General features: G+C 43.6%; 1 protein-coding gene across 1 annotated transcript in view; it reads right to left on the bottom strand.

Annotated features, from left to right (window-relative positions):
- The window catches only part of BCAR3 (BCAR3 adaptor protein, NSP family member), a 145,524-nt gene that overhangs the window by 102,694 nt on the left and 25,490 nt on the right, over positions 1–17,340 (bottom strand). Inside the window, exons 2-3 of the mRNA XM_084637887.1 lie at positions 13,142–13,268; positions 7,143–7,257 (exon numbers count right to left, since the gene is read on the bottom strand). Of these exons, the coding sequence (XP_084494013.1) occupies positions 7,143–7,257; positions 13,142–13,231 (205 nt within the window). The 5' untranslated portion in view covers positions 13,232–13,268. The remainder of the gene's footprint in view (positions 1–7,142; positions 7,258–13,141; positions 13,269–17,340) is intronic.

Raw genomic sequence — 17,340 nt, 5'->3', positions numbered from 1 at the left:
GTGTCGTCAGTCGCTCCTCCCTCCGTGAAAGCTACGGCAGACAATCATTTCGTGCCTTTTTGGCAAGCAGATGCCATACTGCTTTCAGCAGACGGTGCAGTACGGTGCACTGCTTCTCTCCTGGTACTCTGAATCCACCTCGCATTTCCTCTCGTCTTTCTATGTAATCTCTGTAAGTATCTACTCTTTCTCTTCCTCATCGACCGCTTCCACTACCAACTCGGCTCGGCCATCGTAAACCGAGCAGCACAGCTTCTGCCACCAACTCGGCTCTCCGCTCTTGCCGCGCACCGAGCTTCTCCATGGTGTCTGTCCTGGGCTGCCGCCTCCGTGAAAGCTACAGAAGACAGCCATTTCCTGCCTTTTTTCAGCTATCATGAACCAAACAGCACCTCTTCCGCTGCCACTCTGCTCTCCTACGTTTCACGCCCTTTTTCCAGGATTACCCATGCAGGCATCATAGTGAGGCAATCATGGAACCCGCTCAGCTCTCCGCTGCAGTTTTGACCACTGTAAATACCTCGTGAATTATCCAGCAGTATGTGCAGTACCTGCAAAACCGGGCGAGGAAGCGACAACAGTGTGATTACTATACTGATGAGGGCATGGACACAGACGTTCCTAGAAGCACGACATGTGGCGATTGGGAGATCATGGTGGCATTGGGCCAGGTTCATGCTGTGTAACGCTGATTCTGGGCCCAGGAAACAAGCACAGTGTTGCAGGTATGGGATGATTCCCAGTGGCTACGAAACTTTTGTGCGTAGGGCCACTTTCATGGAACTTTGTGACTTGCTGTCCCCTGCCCTGAAGCGCAAAGACACCAAAACGAGAGCAGCCCTCACAGTTGAGAAGTGAGTGGCCATAGTCCTGTTGAAGCTTGCAATGCCTGACAGCTGCTGGTCAGTCGGGAATCAGTTTGGAGTGGGCAAATCTACTGTGGGGGCTGCTGTGCTGCAAGTAGCCAACGCAATCACTGAGCTACTGCTATCAAAGGTAGTGACTCTAGGAAATGTACAGACCATTGGGGATGGCTTTAATTCGCTGGGGTTCCCTAACTGCGGTGGGGAGATAGACGGAACCCATATCCCTATCTTGGCCAGTACGTAAAAAGCTGCAAGGGGTACTTTTCCATGGTGCTGCAAGCACTGGTGGATCACAAGGGACGTTTCACCGACATCAACGTGGGATGGCCAGAAAAGGTGCATGACGCTCGCATCTTCAGGAACTCTGGTCTGTTTGAACAGCTGCAGGAAGGGACTTACTTCCCAGACCAGAAAATTACTGTTGGGGATGTTGAAATGCCTAGAGTTATCCTCGGGGACCCAGCCAATATTCCAATTGTAATTGCTGCTTGTTGTGTGCTCCACAATATCTGTGAGAGTAAGGGGGAGACATTTATGGCAGGGTGGGAGGTTGAGGCAACTCACCTGGCAGCCAATTTCGCACAGCCAGACAACAGGGCGATTAGAAGAGTGTAGCAGGGCGTGCTGCGCATCAGAGAAGCTTTGAAAGCCAGTTTCATGACTGGCCAGAGTACGGTGTGACAGTTGTGTTTGTTTCTCTTGAAGTTACCTGCCCCTTATATATATGAAAGAAAATAAAGTCACAATTGTTTAAAAAACATTCTTTATTATTTGTTGCACAACACATTGAGATAAATCAGAAGGCAGACCGGGGGTAAGGGGAGATATTGGGTTAGGGGGGTGGAGGAGGAGGGAAGGACAGGTCCAGAAACCAAATTAAAATTTCGGATATGCCAGCTTTCTGCTGCTTGTGAAATCCTCTGGGGTTGAGTATGTGGGTCCCCATAGCCTCCCCTCCCCCCCGTGTTCTTGGGCATCTGGGTGAGGAGGCTATGGAACTTGGGGAGGAAGGAGGGCGGTTATACAGGGGCTGCAGCAACAATCTGTCGTCTTGCTGCCTTTCCCACATTAGATCCACCATACAGTGGAGCACGTCAGTTTGCTCCCCCATGAGCTTGACCATAGCATCCTGCCTGCTCTCATCGCACACATGCCTCCTCTCTTTGTGTTCATTTAACGCTTTTTGGGACTCCGCAATTGTTTGCCTCCACGCATTCAGCTGGGCCCTATCAGTGCAGGAGGACTGCATGAGCTCGGCGAACATGTCGTCCCGAGTTCGTTTCTTCCGCCTTCTAATCTGGACCAGCCTCTGGGAAGGAGTAGATAGGGGCCATGTTGAAACATTTGCACCTGTGGGAGGAGAAAAAGGGAGGGTAGTATTTTAAAAGATACATTTTAGAGAACAAAGGAGACACTCTTTCTCAGTGAAACAGGCAATTCATAGTACACAGTACATGTTCTTTCTGTACAAGGTCGCATTTTGCCTCTTATACTGAAGTGCCTGCCACTTTGGTGTGAGCAAGCCATCACATGTGGCCGGGCAACAGAATTCAGCTTGCAGGCAGCCACGGTAAGCCCTAGGGGCACGTGGGGTTCTGCTTCTTCTGCATTCATTGCAATGCTTTCAAACTGCCGGGCCCCCTTTCCCATAGCAAGCAATGCCTGGTGTGTTTGCCATATAAAAAGAGGGCCTGCAGGTTCTCTGGGACGATTGCTTCACACAACACCTCATCCCCACCTCCCTGCACCCACCACGTGGCTCCGATGAGACTCTGAACAGGGATGAGCCCTTTAAACTAAACGCAAACAGCCCAGCGCAGCTGGGTTTCCCCCCACCGCATGGCTCCGATCAAACTCTCACTCACCGGAAGTGCCTTCTCCAGGGTCATGGTCTGGGAGCCTGCCTTGGGAGTGGGGGGAGGCTATTGGCTCCAGCGTTAAGACTAGTTCCTGGCTAGGGGAGAAAACGGATTCCCCACTTGCCGCCTGTGCACTGTCCTCCTCCTACTCCTCTTCCTCTTCGTCCTCCAATAACTCATCCTCCTCGCTCCATGCAACTCCCCCCTTGCAGGTGTCCACGGACAGTGGTGGGGTAGTGGTGGCGTCACCCCCCATAATTGCATGCAGCTCATGGTAGAAGCGGCATGTAAGGGGCTGTGACCCAGAGCATCCGTTCGCCGCTCTGGCTTTTTGGTATGCTTGCCTGAGCTCCTTGATTTTTGAATGACACTGCTCTGTGTCCCTGGAATAGCCTCTTTCCGTCATGGCCCAGGAGACTTTAGCGTACATATTTGCGTTTCTTTTTTTGGAACGTAGTTCTGCCATAACAGATTCATCTCCCCAACATGCGATGAGATCCAGTACCTCCCATTCGGACCATGCCGGAGCTTGTCTGCGAATCCGGAACTGCATGGTCTCTTGTGATGGTGGACTCTGCGTGGTCTCCTGTGATGGCGGACTGTGCTGATGGTCACCTGTGATGGAGGACTGTGCTGATGGTGACCAAACAGGAAATGAAATTCAAAAGTTCCCGGGGCTTTTACTGCCTACCTGGCTAGTACATTGGAGTTGAGAGTGTTGTCCAGAGCGGTCACAAGGGAGCATTCTGGGATAGCTCCCGGAGGGCAATAACGTTGAATTGCGTCCACAGTACCTGTAACCCAGAACTGTGACCTCAATTTTAGCGCTACTCCACTTGCCGAGGTGGAGTACAGAAATCGGATTAAAGAGCCCTTTAAATCAAAAAAACTGGTTTGGTTGTGTGGACGGAATCAGTTTTATTTCGAATTAACTCAGCTAATTCCGGAGTAACCGCGTACTGTAGACCAGGCCTAAGGTGCCACAAGGACTCCTCATTGTTTTTTCATAGGAAACAGTACGTCAAATACTTCTGGGAGGCAAAATCAGGAAGCACACAAATGGCAGATATGTTTTTGTATTTAACAACAGAGTTTGCAGAAGTGTGGAAGAATCCTCCATCTGTGCACTTAACCAGACCTTTTTAGAGATGAAAAATCACCATTAAGACATGCCTGTGTATCTTCAATAATACCGAACAACTTCTGAGAGTGTCTGCAAGTTAAAATAACTTCTGTCTTGTACTCCATAGAAAACGCCTGAACAACAAGTTTAGTGCTAATCTGGGTTCTTTTAAAATTCAAATTAAGACAGAGTGGAAAAGTACCTTTTACTTTGCAGTGGTGTAATTTTTGCTGAGAAATGCACATTTATTTAAGAGTGGAAAGTAAAGAAAACACTGATGCCTCAGTGTCTGACTTCAGTACAGTTCAGTGCTGAAAAACAAGAGTTTTCAGTGCAAATGATTAGGCAGTCTTGCTCCTAGACACAGCACTTCGTCAAAGACAGACACAAAACAAAAACACTTCATAAAAGGCTGGAGACTAGATAACAGCCATTCGTCCCTATTGTGAAAACAAAATAGTCTGCAGTCATGCTTACCTGACAGAACTGATCTGGTTTACAGTATTCCCAGAGGTTTTTTTTAACATAATGGACCATCTCTGGGGTAAGTCTTTGGGAGACAACACAGTAACTCAAGCGATGAAATTTGGCCCCACTCTGAAATGAATATTTTAGTTACCAACAATTGTCCATTAGCTGAAAAGAGAAATTGAGGGGGAAAATAGCACTCCAAATTGTTTATTTTCCAGAACAATGAACTACTGACATTTTCATTAGAACTTAGCTCAGGAAACTCCAGCACTTCATTACCAAACCAGCCAAGTGATACAGCTTGCAGGGTAATAGAATGATATGTCTAGGTGACATAATATATATGCTGTAATTCAGGAATAAAATTCTTGATTCAAATTCATCCCTGCTATGATTCTATTGAAGCCATTGGAGTTACACTGGGATGAATTTAGCCCTACACATGTGAAGCTATACAAAGAGAAATATTGTGTATAAAAAGAACACAGTATATAAAGACTATTTGCAAACTGTTATGTCATTAAGGGCTTCATTGCCTGAGCCTTTATTTTTCATATTTTCCTTATCTCCAAGGCCTCTGCTAACGTTAAATGTTTTATTTTTTAAAATTCTCATCCACATTCTTCAGAAAGGTTTTTGTATTTGTTGATCCTTCATTGGCATTGGAGTTACAGATACAAATATTTTCATTTGTTTGGTACAATTCTTGTGAGTTAAGCCTCCTTTCCTTGTTTTATCTGCTCACTTAAGAGTTTGCCATTTAGGTAGAGTGATGGTTATTTTATTGGATTTTTGGCAGATCTATTGAGTTGGTTGAACTGACATAAAATGTCTATAAACCAGTTCAGTGGGTGGCTGAAAAGCTTAGCAGCACCTTTGGTTATACATTTATTTTCTACTGTGAATAATAACCCATTCACCACTACAGTATCTAAGGAAGGCCACAAGATTCCAGTCTTCACAAGTAAATGCAAGAGGGTTCCACTCAAAACATCTCCTAGTCTCATTGCAATAATCAAGTTTTGTAGTTTCCTGTTATATTCACAATTTAGATTACAAAAATTAGATACTGAGTCTATATTTTAATGTCTTGTATACTCTGACTTATGAAAGTTAAACTACTCTACTTGACCTCTTCAGAATTATGTAAGTTTTTCTATAATTGATTTAAAAAAAATCCGAAAAAATTATATGGTTGCATGAGCATACAGTTGTTTTTCAACCCTGACACACAGACTATCAGTTCCCAAACACAGAAGACTAGCATAGGTCAACACAGAATATTTATTAATAGTATCCCTACACATGGATCTATTCCCAACCATGTCTTTTCATCTCATCTGAAATGAGTGAAAGGCAGGAACATTATCAAAGTAAAACGTTGGCTTCTGTGAAGTCTGTGACAGCCTTTGCCCATGATATTTTATAGTTATTGGGCATACCACATCATAACTAGACCTTGTTATCTACAGTAATATTTCTCGAAAGATCCTCTTCAATGAACCAGGACTAAATAGTACCATCTTACTGAGTTCTCACTCAGAGGAGAACATTTTGAAGAGTTGCCATACTCGAACAGCCGTGAGCAGAACTTTGGTGCTTAATTGGGAAAGGGACTTGTATCATAATAAAACAAAAAGTATTTTAATTCAATCCTAACAGTTCAGAACAGGGTCCCATATAGAAAAGGAGGGAGGAAAGCACCTTTGTTATCCATTCTTCCTTTAGACCAAACACTCCCTGCTCACTTCTTCTTTTCTCATAAGAGTGAAATAATTTATGCAGAACACCGCTTCGTCTTGGACGAGAGGCTGGATATGAGTCAGCAGTGTGCCCTTGTTGCCAAGAAGGCCAATGGCATTTTGGGATGTATAAGTAGGGGCATAGCGAGCAGATCGAGGGACGTGATCGTTCCCCTCTATTCGACATTGGTGAGGCCTCATCTGGAGTACTGTGTCCAGTTTTGGGCCCCACACTACAAGAAGGATGTGGATAAATTGGAGAGAGTCCAGCGAAGGGCAACAAAAATGATTAGGGGTCTGGAACACATGACTTATGAGGAGAGGCTGAGGGAGCTGCGATTGTTTAGCCTGCAGAAGAGAAGAATGAGGGGGGATTTGATAGCTGCTTTCAACCACCTGAAGGGGGGTTCCAAAGAGGATGGCTCTAGACTGTTCTCAATGGTAGCAGATGACAGAACGAGGAGTAATGGTCTCAAGTTGCAGTGGGGGAGGTTTAGGTTGGATATTAGGAAAAACTTTTTCACTAAGAGGGTGGTGAAACACTGGAATGCGTTACCTAGGGAGGTGGTAGAATCTCCTTCCTTAGAGGTTTTTAAGGTCAGGCTTGACAAAGCCCTGGCTGGGATGATTTAACTGGGAATTGGTCCTGCTTCAAGCAGGGGGTTGGACTGGATGACCTTCTGGAGTCCCTTCCAACCCTGATATTCTATGATTCTATGACTTTTTGATTAAAGTCTTTCCAAATGAGGAAAAGGGATACATCAGCCTTTTGATAATCATACTGTCTGCTAACATTATGATTTGTTCTTAGGATGAAGACTGAGTGCTAGAAAGTGACACTAATATGGAGACCTGTACTGAAAAAAACCAAAATGAGAATGGATTAATGATCCCTATCTTCTCCCCCAAGTATCCCACAAGTAGCTAAACCATCAGCCATTCTTGTTACTGTAATCTTGTGGGCCTCATCACAAAGTTGTATGCTAGGCTGGATCAATATATTCATTTCTCTAAGCCCTGTGATTGGAAAGTAACATTAATCCATTTTCCAAACCTCTAGGAAACATGGCAGATTTCTTACCTCTTTTTCTCTCTGCCTCCTGAAGCAGCAGGATATTGGAAAGGATGTGTGTTCGGTGGATTTGGTTCTCAATTCCCATTTTCCTAAGATCAACTTCTGTCAAGTGTAGTAAGTCCTGTAGCAAACCCCAGGGAAAGAGAACATGGTAGAGAGATATTACTCCAATAGTAAATTAAATTCTCCTTGAGCCACATTGGTGGCCTTCTGTTACTGTGGGCTAAATAACAGCAGGTTTAGGAAAATATTTATTCATTATGTGAAGTCCCTTTTCAATGATAATTCCTGTCACTGAAGCAGGAAGGATTTCAAATTGTCATTAAAACTAGTTAACCATTTTAAAGACATCTGGCTAATTATATGATTATAACAACATATGATGTAGCAGCACTTGGGCCAATGTAACTTTACGTAGGTTAAAGAATGTTTTTCTTAAAAAAAGCCAGTGTTGCGATGAACAAAAATGTGCACTTTTCTCAACACACACTGAATGGTGAAGATTCTTCATATTTAGTTTGGGATCCATGCTGATGGAATTTTTAACAATAAGAAAGGGTTTCTCTTCATTTATTACATTTTGAGAAATGGAAAATACCCACAAGCTAAGACTCTTAGAAGAAAAACTACTACTTTCATACTTCTTTCATTTACATTAATGAAGGGAGATACAGTTCAAATTTGATTGGGGGGGGGACATGAAAAATTATGGACTGTAAAGATTTTGGATAATGAAGAGACTACTTAATGTAATTAACAGCCATCGGGGACATGACCCTGTTTTGAATGACATGGGTTCTGAATAACTGAGGTTGAACAGTTATCTTCTTCCATCTCCCCAGTCTCTGCAAAATCAGAATTAATTTATCAAAATAAGCTGCTGAATAACTCAGGGAATTATTTATGAAGGTCTAGAATGCTTCGATTTTACATCAACATCTTTAAAAGAGAGAGGGGGAAAATCAATATTTTAGTTTGGAGAAAATCCTTTAGGTCACATATGTTTCCTTTCCCCTTTGCTATTTTGTCTTTTGTCTGTGGAGCGTAACAAGGCAATTCTTTGGAATTTGCTCCACTTTAGTGCTGGCAGGTGGGACTCATAACATTTCAATCTTTTGTGGTATCTTTTATGAAGTTGGGTATCTCAACTCTCGGATCATAAAATAAGATTGCATTGTTACAGTTACTTTAATTGCACCATTAAGACCAACAGCAAAGAATTTATTTTTTCAGTAGAGCCACAAACTAGCAAATCTTCATTCTTTTAAATAAAACCATAGTGCCTGAGAGACACTACTGGATTTAGGGCACCCACTTTTACTCTCTGAACCCTCATTTCAGATGCCAGTAATGAGACAGTTCCATAAAGCTGTAGAAGGAAGACCTCACTATTTTTCATTTGGAAGTGTGAAATCAACTGTGAGTATTTCCCAGATGTTGATGCATTAAATGCATGTCAATAGAAGGGGCAGGACTTTCTGATCATGAAACTGTTATGCTTAGTTTCCCCCTCTCACGTTTACCAAAAGGGGAAAATACCAAAGGTGAAGCCACAGAGAAGTGGGAAAGGTTTTAAAACTAGTGCTAATGCTGGCACAGGATCCCTCACCTCCTTCCACCCTCCCCCGCCCCCAAAAAATCGAAACCAAAAAACTCAGCCTGGCCTTCTGCCTGTCCAGCCTTTGCCAAACATAAAAGAATGGCAAAACAGCTCTAGTTCTAGACAACAGACACTGGTGGTAATACAGTGTGGGCTTTTACTGGCAGATTTCTGAAGTAGTGTTAGAGAAATTGTTATGACAGCAAAAAATAATGATACACAGACGCCATGATTGTAGAAGGGAGAATAATCTCCTACCTGAAAGTTTTCCTGCTTTATTCGAGACTCCCACACAACACTTTATGTTCCTCTCTAAGAACCAGTTAAAGTACAGGATTGGGAATCAAGAAACCTATGATCTACCCCCAGCTTTGCCACTTGACCCATACTGTAGCTATGGGCACGTTACCTCTCTCTGCCTCAGTTTCCTCATTTGTAAAATGAAAATGATGATACCCTCTGCTGTAAAGATAAAAAGCCCCATGTAAATACTATTATTATTAAAAATACTAACTCTAGATAGTGGATAACATAGGTAATAACTAAGCCATCTGACAACTTAAACCCCAGTTCAGCAAGGTAATTAAGCACATGTCTAGGTAAGCACATGAGTATTCACTTCAGTGGAACATAAATCAGGCACTTTGAATCAGTCTATAGTATTTAGCTCAGAAACTGGGGAAAGAGCATAAAGATGGCAATGAAGTGGAACCTCCAGAAACAGTAAAACAGTAAATGGAAAAGTGACTGGTGGTTCTAACTCTCAGAAAAATCCATTGTATTCAGAGTGGTGCACTAAGCCTATTATTAAGTTTTGAGCAGCAGCTGATTTCTCCCCCAGACAGGCTTTCAGGCCTATTAAACTAAAAGAGTAATTTTGCTGTATGTTTCTTTCAATTTGTTGTCTGCCAACTCAGCCCTCCCAGGGTTCTATATTGGGATCTTTTGTGTTACAAAGCTAGCATGAATCACATAGCAACATGTTTCAACTTACTACTGCATTTTACTGACTGCCTGCTTGGGGACCTAGGTTATCATAGAAAATGAGTATTTTTATTAGCCTTCACAGACTCTAAATTATCTTTGAAATCCGATTATCTTTATTCTGCTTGGATTATCAGATTACCCCTAACACTCTAAATACATCGGGAGATAGGCAGCACAGCTGTGACATGAAAACCACTTTTAATTAAAACCCTATTGTCTGACTCTGTGTAAAATTTGATTGCGGGGAATGACTGGTGAATAACTGTAATTCATTTACAAATGAATCCACGAATGTTTTCAGTTGATGAAAATACTTTTAACAATAATATTTATTCTATTTATTTTTTGACTTTGTGAGATATAATTGAAATATTTAGTGATAAAAATAACAGTTCAAAGCAATGTACAACTGTTGATAAACTTGTACGCTGAGTGCAGTGCAGAATATTAGCGGTAAAGAATTTTTTTTTTTCTGGGATGTGCGGACAAGAGGTTACTCATACATGCCAACAATGCAGACAGAAAACACAGCATGGTAGACAGAAGGGTGATTCTGGTTCTGACTTCCATACATAGGTTTATAGGGGTAGGACTTTCTCAGAATTCCTGCAGAGCTTCTAGAGATGTTGCTGAGATCCCCAAAATTATTGATATGAGGGGCCAGAATTCCTTCTGGTATTGCTGATTCAGTACAGTGGGGAAGAGACACAGCAGAGGTTATCTGTAATTTCAAAAGGCTACCTCCCTCCACTCACTACATGAGTGGAAAGATGTCATAGAAAACTTTTTCTGCACATGCAGCAGGGCAGGATCCCTTTCTAGGACTCAAGAGTACTGGGAGAGAGGGCCTGTAAATTTGCCATCCTGCATACCATGATCCCAAGTGGACGTGGTCTGCCAGCTAGAAGAGATGGACGTCCAGTCCTCCAGCCAGCTAACATGTATGCTGTAGTCAACAACACCTGCTAACCTGGTACGCACCTGGCTCCTGTTTAGAGCAGCAGCAATGTGTTCCCAACAGAATCTTATGTTGGCTAGCATGATTCCTGTAAAGAATGATGCATCTGTTGGTGTTTCTTTTTCTGGCTCAAATTCCTACAGTGAAGGATTTGGACTGAAGTGTTTAAAATGGGGTTAATAGGTGTATAATAATTATAGTACTTTGCACCGCTACACAGCCCTCTGTATTACATACAATTAATTAATCCTCACAACATTGCTATGTTGTAGGTTTTATACACATTTTACAGATGAATAAGCTAAGAGAAACTATGGTTACAATTACACTACTAGCGAGGGGTGTGATTCCCCTGTTTGCACACACACTAGTTCTTCCACTCGCTCTCAATCCCCCTGAAACTAGTGGGTACATACTCAGCAAGGCTAAGCCATACCTCTGTTGCTGCTTCCCACGCTACACTGCTATTTCTACTTGCAGTAGCTCACTAAGAGCTAGTGCGCGTATGTGTACGCAAGCAGGGGAGTCACAGCCCAGGCCTGTAGCGAAGATGTAGCCTAAACGACTTGTCCGAGGTGACAGAGCGAGTCAGTGATAGAGTGAGGAATGGAATATAGGAGTCCTGGTTCCCAGTCACCTGCTCGAGTCACTCTATACTCTCCTGCTGTTGTTAAACAGAATCAGACATAAGACTGGAATCAAGTGGGCTACTGCATGATGTCTTTCAAATGTTACTGTTCCTATTTGATATTTATCTACTTTCAAATGGTAACAAATAGCTCTAGTGACCCTTACCAAACGAATATTGATAAATGTGGTTATGGGCGAAAGTGGGCAGATACAGTGTATCGGTAAGAAGCCGGTACTGGCCCATACGCAACCTATCTTAAAGCGCTGCTACCTTCCCCCTCCTCCGGGCCACTGACAGGAGGGGGCAAAAGGGGCACCTGCCCCGGGGCTGATGATTTAAAGGGGCCCGGAGCTCTTGGCCGCTGCCGCCACTACCGCAGCAGTGGCCGGAGCCCCAGACTCTTCTAAATCACCGCCGGAGCCCCGGGCAGCGGGGGCCAGGCAGTGCGGATGGGCTGGCTGGAGGAGGTTGACCCCCAGCCCCACCCCTTCCACCCGAGACCTCGCTCCTTCCAGGGGCTGGAGCCGGCCCCTTTGCTGGTAAGAATTTAATATTACTTTCACCCCTGAATGTGGTTCTTCATCAGTATTGAACTATATTACTAGTCATGTGTGCCATTGTTCTGTATAAAAAAATACATTCATTATCACTAAACTATTCATTAAATTCAAAATTAGATATAAGATAATGCAACTTATTGGTTACAATTTGGAAAGCAAAAGTTATCTACTTGTTCTCATTTTAGTAAATGTGTCCATTAAAGCTAAAGTCTCAGATTGTCTTGGCTAATACTGGATAAGTGGCACTAGAAATAATAAACTACTCATCTTATCTTGCACTCTGGCAAAGTGTCTGTATTTCATGATGAGTTTTATTATACAGAATTACAAAAGGTGTGGGGTTTTGCTTTTCTTTTCATGTTTGCAAGAGATAAAGGGAGAGCATCATCCTTCAGTTTCCTGTGCTTGAGGCTCAGTTGGACAAGTAATTACTACTAGGCATATTGCTTACTACTTATTCCATGAGCAATAGTTAATAGAGCTACTCTTGGTAGTAAGTGTTACTCTTGATAGTTAGTGCTTGCAGAATCAGGCCCTAATGTTCACCTCTCCACAGTAATGTTACTTAAATTTAAAATATAGTTTTATCTTTACTTAATTCATTATGAAAAATGAAATCCCTGCTCATTTTGCCTTCCTGTCAACCATACACATTATCAAAAGTTCTTCTTTCACAGTTATATACAATATATTTTAGCAATAATGGGTAGGCACGAAGGATTACACACCAAACATGTTCAGATCTTAGATTTGATCCTGCAGTGAGATCTGTGTGGACCTTAGTGTATTTACATAAAGTTATACATTCTCCTGAATGGTCCTGTCTAGCCCCTAGCAGAAGTACTGAGAAATAGCTTAAGTCTGGAAACATTCAAATGAACAAAGTAATATTTATCAGGAATATTAAAACAGAAAAGTTCTACATTCTTGGACAATAGACAACTGGACTTTTGGCTAAAATAAAATCAGTCAGGGAACTATACTCTGCATTTGGGATCAGACTCAGTAAGTAAAAAAGCTTTTTCCATCACTAACTTCTGGGCTCTTAAAGCTTCTATAAATCCAGTGAATAAGGGTAAAGAAAGTATTACTTGGGCAACACTTACCTACTCCAATTCCCACCAGAGTTCTGCTATTTTAATGAGATTTCTATGTTAGCATAAAGCTTCAAAGTTCTCATTTTCTAACTGATAACCTATCTAGTCTGAGACTAATTGTACCACTTGAGACTTTCATAGGAATTTTCCTGAAAAAAAGAGAGTTTCTTACCTCTACACCATTGTATTGTTTATCAAAGAGCATGCAATATTCTGGGAGACCCAGCTGGGTTAGCCAGTTAGAAATGGCTAGATGCTTCATAATCTGTTACTCTCCTCTCCTCACAATGCCTTTGACTCTGCAGAACAAAACAAACAAAAATGTTTAGCTAATGCTAATAATGCTGAGCATCAGTGGAATTCCAACAGAGCACTTAAAATAGCCCCTTTAACAGCAAATGAGCTCCTCTGATTAATGTTATCACCATTAATTCCAAAGATATGAAGAATGATCTGGTCATTGTTTTAGAGCTCCTGTTAATGATGTATTAAGGTTGGTTACGTAAAATTAAGATTGAAGGACAGATCCTCAGCTGGTGTAAATTAAAGTGAATGGAACTATGATAATTTATGCCATCTGAAGATCTGCCCACACGTCTACATGTAATTTGTTGTTTCATTTGTAACCTTGATGTTACTGGGTATGTCAAAGGCTCTGTGTTTCTTTTAGCCTTCTCAGAAGGTGAATGACACAAAGGCTTACAATATAATCATATAATCAGCAATAAATGCTCAGTCCTTCTATTTATAGAAGATATTCCTCAGTACATTTGTCCAGCAACCATGCCTTAGTTCCTCCTTCATGTTGAATAAATTGAGTGATAAAATGTATGAGAGGAAGACAAGAGTGAATGAGACTGTAATGTGTGTGTGAACATGGAGGAAGTGAATGGGACTGTGTGGTTTGTAGGGGACAAAGAATGAATATGATCCTGTGGTGTGTGTTTGTCAAAGATTTACAGACAACCTGGTCACTGAGTTACAGAGTATCCCGTAACTAGGAGATAGAAGCTTCTCCTTTGGCTCCATCAGGATGCTGGCAGCTTTGAATTTGAGCCCTCCTTCAATAAGACCTCCCTGAGCACTTTTTTCACCAATTTCTGTCTTTCTGTTGTTGGGACTCTGTTTTGGTCTCCATCTGCAAGATCTGAGAGCCCACTATTGGGCCCACCTACAATTAATTGATGGATTGGTGTATTAATTAATCTCTTAGACTGCAGTGGCCGATAAGGCGAGGGATGGGGGGGAAAACTTGCCCCGGGGCCACATCCGGCCTTTCAGACATTTTAATCCAGCCCTCAAGCTTCCGCTGGGGAGCAGGGTCCAGGGCTTGCCCTGCTTCGCACGTGCTGTGGCTCCACTTGGCTCCCAGAAGCAGGGGCATGTCCCCCCTCTGGTTACTATGCATAGGAGCTGCCAGGGGGCTCCGCACGCTGCCCCCATCCCAAGCACTGCCCCCGCAGCTCCCATTGGCCAAGAACCTCATTTCTAGCCCCACCCTAGAGCCCACACCCCCTCTTGCACCCCAACCCCCAATTTTGTGAGCATTAATGGCCTGACATACAATTTCCATACCCAGATTCATAGATTCATAGATACTAAGGTCAGAAGGGACCATTATGATCATCTAGTCTGACCTCCTGCACAACGTAGGCCACAGAATTTCACCCACCCACTTCTGCGAAAAACCTCTCACCTATGTCTGAGCTATTGAAGTCCTCAAATCATGGTTTAAAGACTTCAAGGAGCAGAGAATCCTCCAGCAAGTGACCCGTGCCCCATGCTACAGAGGAAGGCGAAAAACCTCCAGAGCCTCTTCCAATCTGCCCTGGAGGAAAATTCCTTCCCGACCCCAAATATGGTGATCAGCTAAACCCTGAGCATATGGGCAAGATTCACCAGCCAGATACTACAGAAAAATTCTTTCCTGGGTAACTCAGATCCCACCCCATCTAATATCCCACCACAGGCCATTGGGCCTATTTACCATGAATATTTAATTACCAAAACCATGTTATCCCATCATACCATATGGCCCTTGGGCCAAAAAGTTTGCCCACCCCTGCGATAAGTGTTGGTCTCCTGAGCAGCAACAGCATCAGGAAGATTACCACCAATATTATTAGAATGAGAGACCTGAGGAGCACACAAGAAACAATTGTAATTTATCACAAGTTCCTTCATTAACGAATCCACTCAGCAGATAAACAATCCCACAACAGCAGATAGAGCGTACAAAATGTTTACCCTATGACAGGCATTACTCACATTTCCTGCTTGGAAACCATGGACTGTCAGTCACTATCTTGCTCATCATCATCACCAGCTGTCATCCTAGCATCTCCCATGGCACACAGGCCAAGTTATTCCTCTGATGAGTCACACTGATGCCTATTTGGGGCAGAGTGGGAGGGGGTGAGGGTTCCGGCTGGGGGTGTGGGCTCTGGGGTGGGGCCAGGGATGAGGCTTTGGGGTGCAGGAGGGGGCTCCAAGCTGGGGGGTGGAGCTGAAGGGTTCAGAGTGTGGGAAGGGGCTCCAGCCTGGGGAGGGGTATGGGAGGCCATGAGGGCTTTGGTTGCGGGTGAGGGCTCTGGGGTGAGGCTGGGGATAAAGGGTTTGGGTGCAGGAGGAGGATCTGGGCTGGGGCCAAGGGGTTTGGAGTGTGGGAAGGGGCTAAGGGCAGGGGCAAGGATTTGGGCTGCGGGAGGGGTGTGGGGTGCAGGCTCTGGGCGGTGCTTACTTCAGGTGGCTCCCGGAAACAGCCGGCATGTGCCTCTAGCTCCTAGGTGCAGGGACGGCCAGGGGGTTCTGCATGCTGCCCCCGTCTGCAGGTGCTGCCCCCGTAGCTCCCATTGGCTGCAGTTCCTGGCCAATGAAAGCTGCAGAGCTTGTGCTTGGGGCGGCGCTTGTGGGCAGGGGCAGTGCACGGAGCCCTACTGGCTGCCCCTACACCTAGGAGCTGGAGAGACATGCTGGCCGCTTCCGGGAGCCGCATGGAGCCAGTCACTGCGGCCAACTGGACTTTTAGCCGCCAGCTGACCAGAGTCAACAGGGTCCCCTTTTGACCGGATATTCCAGTCGAAACTGGATGCCTGGCAACCCTAATTACTGTAACTGTTTGATCTTATAACATAGGGTCACTGATCAGTTAGCTACTCATTTCAGCCTCTGTTTAGGCTTGATGCCTTGTTTTGTTAAGTTAAATATCTTACAGGCCTCAGGTCAGTAGGCCCTGTGTTATAACATTAATTAATATTTATATTTCACTTCTATATCACAAATACACCCAATATCTTTTATCCTTGGCTACACTGGCTCACAAATTATGCCACTCCACTTTACCCATTCTGGATGATTGTGGATGGCAGTAGGGAAAGACCATACTTCACCTTCAAAGAAGGAAGTGTAAGAGCATACCTTCTGTGACGTTATTGACTTGAATGGGGACCGTATAAAACATTGTTGCAACCAAGGTCTGGTAGTGGCACCAAATCTTGTATAAAGGGGGTCAAATAAGGTCTCTAAGACAAGGTTATGGTTTGCTGGTTATGATTATGCTATCTGCATGCATGTATCACTTTTGAATTTAAAGTTGTAAGTATTGGCTCTACACTGCCTGTATTCCAAATTTATGCTATGCTTCTGGATGACACCCCAGACAAGTTGGTGTCAGCTCTGCCTAGCCTGCTTGATGGCCCATTAAGGACCATCAGCTATACAACTGACCCACTGAGAGAAGGTAGATATGCCTTGTGACTCAGCAAAGTATGCAGGGACTTGCCCATGTGACTCCAAACTCCATTTTGCTGTAATTTTCCACAGTAAGAACAAAGAGGTGTTCTTACACCTGGAAAAGACTATAAAAGCTGATGCCTCATCTCCATCTTGTCTTCAATCCTGCTTCATACCTCTGGAGGAACTTTGCTACACTGAAGCTTTGAATCAAGGACTGAAAGACCCATCCCAGCTGTGGATGTACTCCAGAGACTTGATTTGAACCTGCAATCTATTCCATCACTGCTACAAGTCTGAACCAAGAACTTTGCCATTACTGTATGTAATTGATTCCATTTAACCAATTCTAGCTCTCATCTATATCTTTTTCCTTTTATGAATAAACCTTTAGATTTTAGATTCTAAAGGATTGGTAACAGCGTGATTTGTGGGTAAGATCTAACATGTATATTGACCTGGGTCTTGGGCTTGGTCCTTTGGGATCGAGAGAACCCTTTTTCTTTTCCTGGGGTATTGATTTTCATAACCATCTGTCCCCATAACGAGTGCACTGGTGGTGATACAGGGAAACTGGAATTGCTAAGAGAATTGCTTGTGTGACTTGTGGTTAGCCAGTGGAGTAAAACCAAAGTCTTC

This window comes from Lepidochelys olivacea (assembly GCF_965140295.1).
Source record: "Lepidochelys olivacea isolate rLepOli2 genome assembly, chromosome: 8".
Lineage (NCBI taxonomy): Eukaryota > Metazoa > Chordata > Testudines > Cheloniidae > Lepidochelys > Lepidochelys olivacea.
The sequence above is the reverse complement of the archived record's forward strand: the minus strand, read 5'-3'. Positions and strand labels throughout refer to the sequence as shown.